Source organism: Hemitrygon akajei, chromosome 3, assembly GCF_048418815.1.
Source record: "Hemitrygon akajei chromosome 3, sHemAka1.3, whole genome shotgun sequence".
Classification (NCBI taxonomy): domain Eukaryota; kingdom Metazoa; phylum Chordata; class Chondrichthyes; order Myliobatiformes; family Dasyatidae; genus Hemitrygon; species Hemitrygon akajei.
The window spans coordinates 205,498,387-205,511,966 of NC_133126.1; the positions used below are offsets into that span (position 1 = coordinate 205,498,387).

General features: G+C 44.4%; 1 protein-coding gene across 3 annotated transcripts in view; it reads right to left on the reverse strand.

Moving 5' to 3' along the window:
• Positions 1-1,870: 1,870 nt before the first annotated feature.
• The window catches only part of LOC140725800 (tumor protein 63-like), a 166,777-nt gene continuing 155,067 nt past the window's right edge, over positions 1,871-13,580 (reverse strand). For all 3 annotated transcript variants that reach the window (XM_073041732.1, XM_073041734.1, XM_073041731.1), the window contains 2 exons: positions 9,474-9,606; positions 1,871-1,982 (listed from right to left, as the gene is read on the reverse strand). In XM_073041732.1, coding sequence (XP_072897833.1) covers positions 1,959-1,982; positions 9,474-9,606 — 157 coding nt within the window. In that variant the 3' untranslated portion in view covers positions 1,871-1,958. The remainder of the gene's footprint in view (positions 1,983-9,473; positions 9,607-13,580) is intronic.

Below are 13,580 nucleotides of genomic sequence, written 5' to 3' on the forward strand. Positions count from 1 at the left end.
AGCTAACGGCATGATGAAGGGAGTTCTGAACATTGCCGAGACCAAGACTAAAATTGGTGGCCAAGAAAAGACGAGATGGAGGAACTTCATTGCTGGCCTAAATGCCAGTGTTGTAAGTACTTTCTGTATACAAGCTATGTCCTTGATGGCGGGTATTAGTCTGGTGTCAGCAGCAAATAATTTCAAACCAGTGTTCAGGTTTACTTGTAACTCACTACTGGCTGCCTGGTACAATTGCTGGGAATTATTTTGTATTTCCCTTCAATATTCATCCAAATATATTGAACAGAAAGATTCAGTGTCAAATCTGCATCGATTATGAAATGCTGATGTGACACAGTTCAGAGTCTTGACGTGATTGGTTTGAAACTCTGGCTCTTCCTGCCTGCGGGCCTGTCCCTGAGTGGCTACCACTGCTGACCCCTAGTGGCTACCGGTGAAGAGGACAATCACTCTTCAGTTCGCCTGCAGTACTCAGAGTTCAAAGTTCAAAGTAATTTATTATCAAAGTACATATGACAACATATATAGCCCTGAGATTCAATTCTTTGCAGGCAATCACAGTACAATAAATACAAAGAAACAAAAGCAAAAAACAGCAATAATAATAACAACACAAAACTGAGCAATGAAATGAGAACACGAAATGACAGAAGTCAAGTCAAGTCACTTTTTATTGTTGTTTTGACCATAACTGTGGGTACAGTACATAGTAAAAACGAGATGTTTTTCAGGACCATGGTGTTACATGAAACAGTACAAAAACTACACTGAACTATGTAAAAACTACACTAGACTACAGACCTACACAGGACTGCATAAAGTGCACAAAAACAGTGCAGGCATTACAATAAATGATATACAAGACAATAGGCACAGTAGAGGGCAGTAAATTGCTGCCAGTCTAGACTCTAGGTATTGAGGAGTCTGATGGCTTGGGGGAAGAATCTGTTACATAGTCTGGTCGTGAGAGCCCGAATGCTTTGGTCCCTTTTCCCAGATGGCAGGAGGGAGAAGAGTTTGTATGAGGGGTGCATGGGGTCCTTCATAATGCTGTTTGCTTTGCGGATGCAGCATGTGGTGTAAATGTCTGTAATGGCGGGAAGAGAGACCCCGATGATCTTCTCAGCTGACCTCACTATCCGCTGCAGGGTCTTGCAATGCGAGATAGTGCAATTTCCGAACCAGGCAGTGATGCAGCTGCTCAGGATGCTCTCAATACAACCCCTGTAGAATGTGGGGAGGATGGGGGGTGGAGGAGGAGATGGACTTTCCTCAGCCTTCGCAGAAAGTAGAGACGCTGCTGGGCTTTCTTTGCTATGGAGCTGGTGTTGAGGGACCAGGTGAGATTCTCCGCCAGGTGAACAGCAAGAAATTTGGTGCTCTTAACGATCTCTACCGAGGAGCCGTCAATGTGAGAGTGGAGAGTGGTCGCTCCGTGTCCTCCTGAAGTCAACAACCATCTCTTTTGTTTTGTCCACATTCAGAGACATGTTGTTGGCTCTGCACCAGTCCGTTAGCCACTGCACCTCCTCTCTGTAAGCTGACTCGTTGTTCTTGCTGATGAGACCCACCACGGTCATGTCATCGGCGAACTTGATGATGTGGTTTGAGCTGTGTGTTGCAGCACAGTCGTGGGTCAGCAGAGTGAACGGCAGTGGACTGAGCACACAGCCCTGGGGGGCCCCCGTGCTCAGTGTGATGGTGTTGGAGATGCTGCCTCTGATCCAGACTGACTGAGGTCTCCCAGTCAGGAAGTCTAGAATCCAGTTGCAGAGGGAGGTGTTCAGGCCCAGTCGGCTCAGCTTTCCAATCAGTTTCTGAGGAATGATTTTGTTGAATGCTGAACTGAAGTCTATGAACAGCATTTGAACATACGTGTCTTTTTTGTCCAGGTGGGTTAGGGCCAGAAGAGATTATGGAACAAAATTGAAATCTTAAGAGCAGAAATAACCCACCTAATCGAGTACAATATGGATAACCTGTGCAAGAAAGTTGAGAGAAAAGCTAAAGAAATACTAGGGAAATACAAGGCCCATAAAAGATACGATTAACCTAACACAAACACTAAAACAAAAGCTTGGTGCATACAAAGCCACACTAAATAGAGACATGAAAAGTGTAGATGAAGTAAGCACAACTATCAGTTCATGAACAATGAAAAAGGTTTATACAGGACATTGAAACTAAATTCGACTTGCCAGAATGTTGTCAACAAACACAGATATTTTGGTCTAATCTCTCGTCAAACAGGGTGATGCACAATTAAGAAGCAAACTGGATTAGGGAGGAAAATAACACACACAATTGAGGAAATGCAAACACCTTAAATTACAATGGATCTGCTAAAACCATACCCACAACTGCCAATAATAATATTCATAATTATTGGTACAAAAACGTACTTGGCTTTATCCGTACCTGTCAATGCATATCAACAATTTTCTTAAAAATCCTGAAAAAGTGCCTGAATTTTTGACAGAAGGTAAAACACATCTCTTATTGGAAATTTGAAATCAGAAATGGACCCATCAAAATACTGTCCTATTACTTGTTTACAAGCTACATATAAAGTTACAGCACCATGGGTCTCACAACTAATCACCACCCATTTAGATAACCACAGTGTACTTACAGAGGAGCAGAATGGGTGCTGTAAGGGTATGATAGGATGTAAAGAAGAACTGATAATAGATTCTGTCATTCTAAATCAAGCCCGGTGGAAAAGCAGAAATTATTTATATTATTACATTGACCACCAAAAGGCATTTGATTCTGACCCAACTAATGGTTAATAGAAGTTCTAATTGTGTTAATGTTCCTAATACAAACAAAATGCTAGAGAAACTCAACGGGTCAGGTAGCATCTGCGGAAAAGAGTATACAGTCAACATTTTGGGCCAAGACCCTCTGACACTACTGGAAAGAAAGAGGAGACATCAGGTTAAGAAGGTGGGAGAAGGGGAGGAAGAAGTTCAAAGTGGTAAGACCATAAGTCATAGGAGCAGAATTAGGCCATTCAACCCATCGAGTCTCTCCTGCCATTCTTTCATGGCTAATCCCGGATCCCACTCAACCCCATTCACCCAGCCTCTCATCCTTTGATGCCCTGACCAATCAGGAAACTATTAACTTCCATCTTAAATATACCCATGGACTTGGCCTCCAACTCAGTCTGTGACAGAGCATTCCACAGACTCACTACTCTCTGGTTAAAAAAATTCCACCTTACATCTGATCTAAAAGGTTGCCCCTCAATTTGCAGGCTGTGTCCTCTAGTTCTGGATACCCCCTCAGCAGGAAACATCCTCTCCACATTCACCTTATCTAGTCCCTTCAACATTACGTAGGCTTCAATGAGATTGAGATCCCCTCACATTCTTCTAAACTTCAGTGAGTACAACCCCAAAGCTGCCAAATACTCCTCATATGTTAACCCCTTCATTCCTGGAATCATCCTCGTGAACCTCCCCTGGACTCTCTCCAATGACAACACATCCTTTCTGAGATATGGGACCAAAAACTGTTGACAATACTCCAAGTGCAGCCTGACTAGTGTCTTATAAAGGCTCAGCATTATCTCCTTATTTTTATATTCTATTCCCTTCAAAATAAATGGCAACATTGCATTTGCCTTCTTTACCACAGACTCAACCTGTAAATTAACCTTCTGGGTCTCTTGCACAAGGACTCCTAAGTCCCTCTGCACCTCTGGTGTTTGAATTTTCTCCCCATTAACTTAATAGTCTGCATTATTGTTCCTTTTACCAAAATGAACTATCATACATTTCCCAACACTGTATTCCATCTGCCACTTCTTTGCCCATTCTTCCAATTTGTCTAAGTCCCGTTGCAATCACATTGCTTCCTCAACACTACCTACCTCTTGGTATCATCCACAAACTTTGCCACAAAGCCATCAATTCCATTATGCAAATCACTGACAAACAATGTGAAGAGTAGAGGTCCCAATACTGACCCCTGTGGAACACCCCTAGTCACTGGCACCAACCAGAAAAGGCTCCTTTTATTCCCACTTGCAGCCTCCTGGCTGTCAGCCATTCCTCTATCCATGTCAGTATCTTTCCTGTAATGCCACAGGATTTTATCTTGTTAAGCAGCCTCATGTGTGGCCCCTTATCAAATGCCTTCTGAAAATCCAAATAATTTTTATGGGCTGCTGATGGGCTGAGTGCGGGCCAGTGGGACTAGGTGAGTGTAAGCGTTGGCACAGACTATAAGGGCTGAGATGACCTGTTTCCGTGCTGTAATTGTTATATGGTTAACCACCCTTTAACCACCCTGTTTCTTGCTTCCTTGAAGAACTCCAACAGATTTGTCAGGCAAGATATCCCTTTCCAGAAATTAAGCTGACTTTGACTTATTTTATCATTAGTCTCCAAGTACCCTGAAACCTCATCCTTAATAATAGACTCCAACACTTTCCCAACCACTGAGCTATAATTTCCTTTCTTTGGCCTTCCTCCCTTCTTAAAGAGTGGAGTGACATTTGCAGTTTTCCAGTACTACATTACCAGCACCATTTTCCAGTGGTCCAATATCATCTTTCATCCCCTTTTACTCTTTAGTTGCCTTTTGTTGGGTTTTAAAAGCTTCCCAATCATCTAACTTCCCACTCACTTTTGCTATCCTATATGCCCTTTCATTGGCTTTTATTCCGTCCTTAATTTCCCTTGTCAACCATGGTTACCAAACCCTGCCATTTGAGAATAACTTCTTCAGATGATAGGTGAAACCAGGAGAGGGACAGGGGGTGCAGGAAAGAGCTAGGAAAACCCCTGGTTTTTGATTGGTGGAAGAGATACAGGGCTGGAGAAGGGGCAATCTGATAGGAGAGGGTAGAAGACCATGGAAGAAAGGGAAGGGGGAGGAGCACCAGAGGGAGGTGATGGGCAGGTAAGTTGATAAGGTGAGAGAGAGAGAAACAGGAATGGGGAATGGAGAAGTGGGGTTGGGGGTGGGGAAGGGTTACAGTTACCGAAGTTGGAGCAATCGATGTTCATGCCATCAGTTTGGAGGTTATCCACATGAAATATAAGGTGCTGCTCCTTGTAAAGTGGGGTGGCGGGGGGGAAGTAAAGATGTGCTTGGTGGTGGGAGAAAGTTATGGAGAATTATGTGCTGGATGTGGAGGCAAGTGAGGTGTAGGTGAGGACAAGAGGAACCCTATCCCTGGCATGGTGACTCGTCTCTCCCCACTGATCTCACTTTTGGTACTTAACCTTGCAAATGGAACAAGTGCCACACCTGCCCCTACACCTCCTACTTCACTACCATTCAGGGCCTAGTCGCTCCATGGCCTCCTCTACTGCCACATATTCCATCTGGGTAGCCTCCAACCTGATGGTATGAACATCAATTTCCTGAGCTTCTGCTAATTGCCGCTGGTCCTTCACCATACCACATTCGTTTGTCCATATCTCACCTTACCACTTTACCTCTTGCTGATGCCCCTCCCTCCCTTTCTTCCATGTTGTTCAATCCTCTCCATCACTACCTCTTTCACCAATCGCCCCCTCCCCCTCTCCCGGTTTCCCCTATCACCTACTTCATCCTTCCCACCGCCCAGCTTCTTACTCTGACTTATCCCCTTCCTTTCCAGACCTCCTGAAGGGTCTCAGCCCAAAACAACGACTCTACTCTTTTCCAGAGATGCTGCCCGGCCGGCTGAGCTCCTCCAGCATTTTGTGTGTGTTGCTTGGATTTCCAGCATCTGCAGATTTTTTAATGTTTGTGACCCAATACCTTCAACATCTGATATAATCATCCTATCTATTAGCAACCAAAAGAGAGCAAATCAAATCAATTTTAGCTATCATTTAGACCATATTCATTTAGGAGTACAGTTAGACGAGAAGCTAGACTGGACTGACAACACAGATGCCTTGTGCAGGAAGGCACAGAGTCGACTGTACTTCCTAAGAAGGTTGGCGTCATTCAATGTCTGTAGTGAGATGCTGAAGATGTTCTATAGGTCAGTTGTGGAGAGCGCCCTCTTCTTTGTGGTGGCGTGTTGGGGAGGAAGCATTAAGAAGAGGGACGCCTCACGTCTTAATAAGCTGGTAAGGAAGGCGGGCTCTGTCGTGGGCAAAGTACTGGAGAGTTTAACATCGGTAGCTGAGCGAAGGGCGCTGAGTAGGCTACGGTCAATTATGGATAACTCTGAACATCCTCTACATAGCACCATCCAGAAACAGAGAAGCAGTTTCAGCGACAGGTTACTATCGATGCAATGCTCCTCAGACAGGATGAAGAGGTCAATACTCCCCAATGCCATTAGGCTTTACAATTCTACCGCCAGGACTTAAGAACTTTTTAAAAGCTATTATTAATGCTTTTTGAGATAGTGATTTAGATGCATATCATATTTTTTACTGAGTTAAGTATTGTATGTAATTAGTTTTGCTACAACAAGTGTATGGGACATTGGAAAAAAAGTTGAATTTCCCCATGGGGATGAATAAAGTATCTATCTATCTATCTATCTATCTATATATCGATATAGCTGACTGAGACAGCATACCTCTGGGGCCAAGGTGCGAAACATTCAAAATAGCGAGCAAAGCAAATCCATTCACAGAAAAACACAGAAACAGTTAAAGACCCTGAGCAACAATGTCCGAGAATCGATAGTACGGCCTCCCGCCAGTGACTAATCAAGCCTGTCATTCCACTGCTCGAACACATGAGGGCAGCACTGCCGGGAGAGGCCAGGCCCCAGCTGAGCGTGGACATCATGCTTCAGCGCTTCTGCATCTCTCACCTGTTCTGCTGCAGCAGGCAAACCTGAGGCTTAAATATAGAAAACCTACAGGCCCTTCGGCCCACAAAGTTGTGCCGAACATGTCCCTACCTTAGAAATTACTAGGCTTACCTATAACCATCTATTTTACTAAGCTCCATGTACCTATCCAAAAGTCTCTTAAAAGACCCTTTCGTATCCACCTCCACCACCATTGCCGGCAGCCCATTCCACACACTCACCACTCTCTGAGTAAAAAACTTACCCCTGACATCTCCTCTGTACCTACTCCCCAGCACCTTAAAACTATGTCCTCTTGTAGCAACCATTTCAGCCCTGGGAAAAAGCCTCTGACTATCCACACGATCAACACCTCTCATCATCTTATACACCTCTATCAGGTCACCTCTCATCCTCCGTTGTTCCAAGGAGAAAAGGCCAAGCTCACTCAACCTATTCTGATAATGCAACTCCCCAATCAAGGCAACACCCTTGTAAATCTCCTATGCGCCCTTTCTATAGTTTCCACATCCTTCCTGTGAGCACAGTACTCCAACTGGGTCTGACCAGGGTCCTATATAGCTGCAACATTACCTCTCAGCTACTAAATTCAAATCCACGATTGATGACCACCGAGTCAACCTGCACAGCTGCTTTGAGCGTCCGATGGAATCGGACCCAAAGATCCCTCTAATCATCCACACTGCCAAGAGTCTTACCATTAATACTATACTCTGCCATCATATTTGACCTACCAAAATGAACCACTTCACACTTAACTGGGTTGAACTCCATCTGCCACTTCTCAGCCCAGTTTTGCATCCTAGCAATGTCCCGCTGTAACTTCTGACAGCCCTCCACACTGTCCACAACATCCCCAACCTTTGTGTTATCAGCAAACTTACTAACCCATCCCTCCACTTCCTCATCCAGGTCGTTTATAAAAATCATGGAGAAAGGGTCCCAGAACAGATCCCTGAGGCACACCACAGGTGACCGACCTCCATGCAGAATATGACCCGTCAACAACCACTCTTTGCCTTCTGTGGGCAAGCCAGTTCTGGATCCACAAAGCAATGTCTCCTTGGATCCCATACCTCCTTACTTTCTCAAAAAGCCTTGCATGGGGTACCCTATCAAATGCATTGCTGAAATCCATATACACTACATCTACTGCTCTTCCTTCATCAATATGTTTAGTCACATCCTCAAAAAATTCAATCAGGCTTGCAAGGCACAACCTGCCCTTGACAAAGCCATGCTGATTATTCCTAATCATATTATGCCTCTCCAAATGCTCATAAATTCTGCCTCTCAGGATCTTCTCCATCAACTTAACAACCACTGAAGTAAGACTCACTGGTCTATAATTTTCTGCGCTATCTCTATTCGCTTTCTTTCCTTTTCAAAACTATCCTATCAACTACAGCAACAAAATGCTGGAGAATTCAGCAGGACAGGCAGCATCTACAGAGGCATAAACAGTCAGTATTTCGAGCCAAGACCCTTCATCAGGACTGGACAGGAAAGGGGAAGAATCTGCTATTTCTTGCATAAGCATTTCACACCTTTTTTAATTCTGTAAAGACAAAGATTCTTCAGATTCTGTAATCCAGAGCATATATACACAAAATCCTGGAGGAACACAGCATGTCAGGCAGCAGCTATAGTCATGCTAAGCTCCTGCAGCATTTTGTGCATGTTGCTTTTGGATTCTGTGTTTTCCCTCACAGTTTGTCACCTATCCTTTAACCCCCCACCCACTTCCACATTGTCCCACACAGGAGACCACTGGGTCTGGTTAGTTTTCAGAGCAACCCCATTGCTTCTTTTCTCCCCTCATTTTGCTGTGATCTGTTTACTCAGCTCCTTGCTCTCCACTGATTCCACTTGAAACACTAGCCAGTCAGCCGAACAAAGAGCAACGAGATTGGGATGGTGCCACAGAGGCACAGTAGCGTTTTGCAGGCAACAGGCGAAATTACTACTAAATACAATAAACTTTTCCTGGACTATGATCACTGCAATCTGCAGCCTGGAATTTCCCTTTGGGACCTTCTGAACAATCTGCCATTTTTGTGGTGTCCTGAAGGATTTGGTGAACTGGACTCCCAAAAATGCAGATGTGATGACGGCAGCTGTTGCTGGAGTGGACCTGGCCTTGCAGTGAATCTGCAGGCCAGAATAGATCAGTGAGGCCTGGGGTCAAGAGCGGAAAACAAACCAAAGACATCATCACATCGCGTCACATCATCACATCAGATATCATCACATCAGCACATTGCTTCATATCATCACATCACATCACAGCATCATATCACGTCACATTGTCACATCACATCATCATATCACATCACCACATTGATCACCGTATATCACAGCACATCACCTCATCACAATATCACATCACATCATATCACATGATCATATCAGATCACCACACCATCACATCACCACATCACCACTTCACATAATCAAATCTTCACATCGCTTCACATCATCACATCGCATCACACTATCACATCATATATCATATCTTTACATCACATCACCACATTGGACCAACTCAACACAGCACTATTTGTTCTTACATAAGCTCTGCAAAACTACTCCCACTACACTGCTGTTGTTATGAGTGTAACCAAAGAAATCATAGTCAGGGAAGCCATCAACTCTATGACAGCAGTGGATCCACCGTGAACGTACTCACCCACTCGGGGTCCAAGGGTTCCATATCCTGCATGTGCACCACATCCATGCTAATCTCGATCCGATTCCCTGGCATCCCCTCGTGTGGCTCATTGCTGAAGGCCAGGTCAATTGGCTGAACATTCAAAACCGGCCTGTGAAAAAACAACAAATGTATAGTACTTTCCCTGTGACAGACAGGAGCACTCAACACCAGGTATCCAAACCACCCAACACATCCCTGTCCAACACATTCCCATCCAAACACATCCCTGTCTAACACTTTCTCATCCAAACACATCCCTGTCCAACACTTTCCCATCCAAACACATCCCTGTCCAACACTTTCCCATCCAAACACATCCCTGTCCAACACTTTCCCATCCAAACACATCCCTGTCCAACATATCACCGTGGAAAACTCCTCTGTTCAACATATCAGTGCTGACACATCCCCGACCAACACATGCCCGTTCAACACATCCCTGTCCAACACATCAGTGTCCAACACAGTGCTGCCAAACACACCCCTGTCGAACTACTCCCTATCCCACACATCACTGTCTGCAGATCACTGTCCAACACATCGCGGCCCAACAGATCACAGTCCAACACATCACTCTCCCATACTTCCCTGTCCAACACATTGCTCTTCAATACATCCCTGTATAACACATCCTTGTCCAACACATCCCTGTCCAACACGTCCCCCTCCAATACTTTTCTGTCCAACAAATCCCTGACCAACACAACCCTGTCCAACACATCACTTTCCAACAACATCCCTGTATACCTGCCTGTCCAACACATCCCTGTCCAACACATTATTCCCAAACACATGCCAGTCCGACACATCACTGTCCAACACACACCCAGTCCGACATATCACTGTCCAACACACACCCAGTCCGACACATCACTGTCCGACACCATCCTGTCCAGCACTTCACTGTACAACACATTCCTGTCGAGCATGTCGCTGCCCTACACATCAACACATCACTTTCCTATACACACATCCCTGTCAAACACACACTGGCAACACATCCCTCTCAAACACACACTGGCAACACATCCTTGTCCAACCACACTGGCATCACATCCTTGTCCAACACATCATTGCCAACACATCACTTTCCAGCAACATCCTGTCCAACACTTCACTGTACAATACATCCCTGTCCAACAATGCCAGTCCAACACATCATTGCCCAATACATCTGTCAAACACATCCCTGTCCAATACCCAGTTGTCCAACACAACGCTGTCCTATACATCACTCTTCAACACACCATTTTCCAACGCACACTGGCAACATGTCCCTGCCTGACACATCCCTGTCCAACTATTCCCAGTCAAAAACATTGCTGTCGAAAACATCACTATCCAATGTATCCCTACTCGACACATTCCTGTCCGACTATTCCAAGTTGAACCCATCCCTGTCCAACTCATTCCTGTCCAACACATCACTGCCCACAGATAAGACCAGAAGACCAGAAGACATAAGAGCAGAATTAGGCCATTTGGCCCATCAACTCCACCAATCAAACATGGCTGATCCTTTTTATTCTCCTTCTCAACCCCATTTCCCGGCCTTCTCCCTGTAGCCTCTGATGCCATGTCCAATCAAACACCTATCAATCTCTGCCTTAGATACATCCAAAGACCTGGCCTCCACAGCTACATGTGGCTAAAATTTCACAAATTCACCACCCCCTAGCTAAAGAAATTTCCTGAGGCCCTGCCCTCCTATCCTAGACTCCCCCCACCATGGGAAACATCCTTTCCACATCTACTCTGTCCAGGCCTTTCAACATTCAAAAGGCTTCAATGAGATTCCTCCTAATCCTGCTCATTTCCAATGAGTACAGACCCAGAGCCATCAAAAATTCCTTGACGGACCTTGATTCCTATACATGAGGAGTAAAAATGCTCTAACCATGTTAGCCAATTTCCCGTAATACCATGGGCTCTTAACTTGGTAAGCAGGCTTATGCATGGCATCTTGTCAATGGCCTTCTGAAAGTCCAAATATACAACATCGACTGAATCCCCTTTCTCTATCCTACTTGTAATCTCCTCAAAGAATTCCAACAGATTCATCAGGAGGGATTTTCCCTGAAGGAAACTATGCTGACTTTGTACTATCTTGTTCGGTGTCACAAACATCTCCATCACCTCATCCTTAACAATTGACTCCAACATCTTCCCAACCACTGAGGTCAGGCTAACTGGTTAATTGTTTCCTTTCTTAAAGAGGCAACATTTGCAATTTTCCGGTCCTCTAGCAACATGCCAGAGTCCAATGATTTTTGAAAGGGCATTGCTAATGCTGCCATAATCTCTAACACTAGCTCTTCAAGAACCCTAGGGTGCAGCTCATCTGATCTAATGACTGATGTACTTTTAGGTCTTACAGCTTTTTCAGTAGCTACTCCCTTGTAACAGTAAATGCACCCACTTCTCTTCCTTCACACACCAAAACATCTGGCACACTGCTACTGTCATCCACAGTGAAGACTGACCCAAAATACTCATTTCGTTCATCAGCCACGTCCTTGTCCACTGTTATTATTTCCCTTGCCTCATTTTCTAGTGGTCCGATATCCACTCTCATTTATCTTTTCTTTTTTATATACTTAAAGAAAGCTTTTACTACCTATTTTGATTATTTTGATATTACTTGCTAGTTTGCTTTCATATTTCATCTTTTCCCTTCTAATGATTCTTTTAATTGCTCTCCGTAAGTTTTTTAAAACTTCTGAATCCTCTATCTTCCCATTAATTTTTGCTTTGTTGTATGCCCTCTCTTTTGTTTTTACAATAGCTTTGACTTCCCTTGTCAGCCATGGTTGTACTATTTTACCATTTGAGTATTTCTTCATTTTTGGAATACACATGTCCTCCAGCTTCCTCAGTTTCCCCAGAAACGCACACCATTGTTGCTCTGCTGACATCCCTGCCAGCAGCTCCTTCCAGTTTGGCCATCTCCTCTCTCGTACCACTGTAATTTCCTTTACTCCACTGAAACACTGCTACGTCAGACTTTACCTTCTCTCTATCAAATTTCAAGCTGAACACTAGTTTCTAAGGACAACACACACAAAATGCTGGTGGAACACAGCAGGCCAGGCAGCATCTATAAGGAAAAGCACTGTCAACGTTTCGGGCCGAGACCCTTTGTCAGGACTGGTTTCTAAGGGTTCTTTTACCTTAAGCTCCCTTATTCACCTTCGGTTCATTACTTAACACCCAAACACATCACTGTCCAACACATTCCCATCCAACACTGCCCTGCCAAACACATCCCTGTCCAAATATTCCCTCTCTAACAACATCCCTGTCCAACACAGCCATCTAACACATCCCTGTCCAACACATCACTATCCATCACCTAACTTTCCTCTCTCGTACCACTGTAATTTCCCTTACATTACTGAAATACTGCTACGTCAAACTTTACTTTCTCTCTATCAAATTTCAAGCTGAACACAATCATATTGTGATCACTGATTCCTAAGGATTCTTTTACCTTAAGCTCCCTAATGGCCCTGGTTCATTACTTAACACCCAAACCGGCATAGCTCGTAGGCTCAATGACAAACTGCTCAAAAGAAGCCATTCCTTTGGCATTTAACAAACTCACTCTCTTGAGATCCATTACCAACCTGATTTTCCCCATCAATCTGAATGCTAAAATCCCCTGCAAATATTGTAACATTGCCCTTTTGACCCACCTTTTCTTTTTCCTGTTGTAATGTGTGGTCCATCTCCCAGCCACTGCTGGGAGGCTTGTATATAACTGCCATCAGGGTCCTTTTACCCTTGAAGTTTAACTCAACCCACAAGGATTCAACATATTCCAATCGTATGTCACACCACTCTATCGATTTGATGTCATTCTTCACCAGGAGAGCCATGCCTCCTCCTCTGCCTACCTCCTATCCCCTCGATACAATGGGTAACCTTGGAGATTCAGCTTCCAACTACAACCATCCTTCAGCCAGGAAGGATAACTGTGCAACATATCACTTTCTAACACATCCTGGTCCAACACAGCACTGCTCACACATTGTCCAACCATTGTGTGACACCATTGTCCAACATATTCCCATCCAACACTGC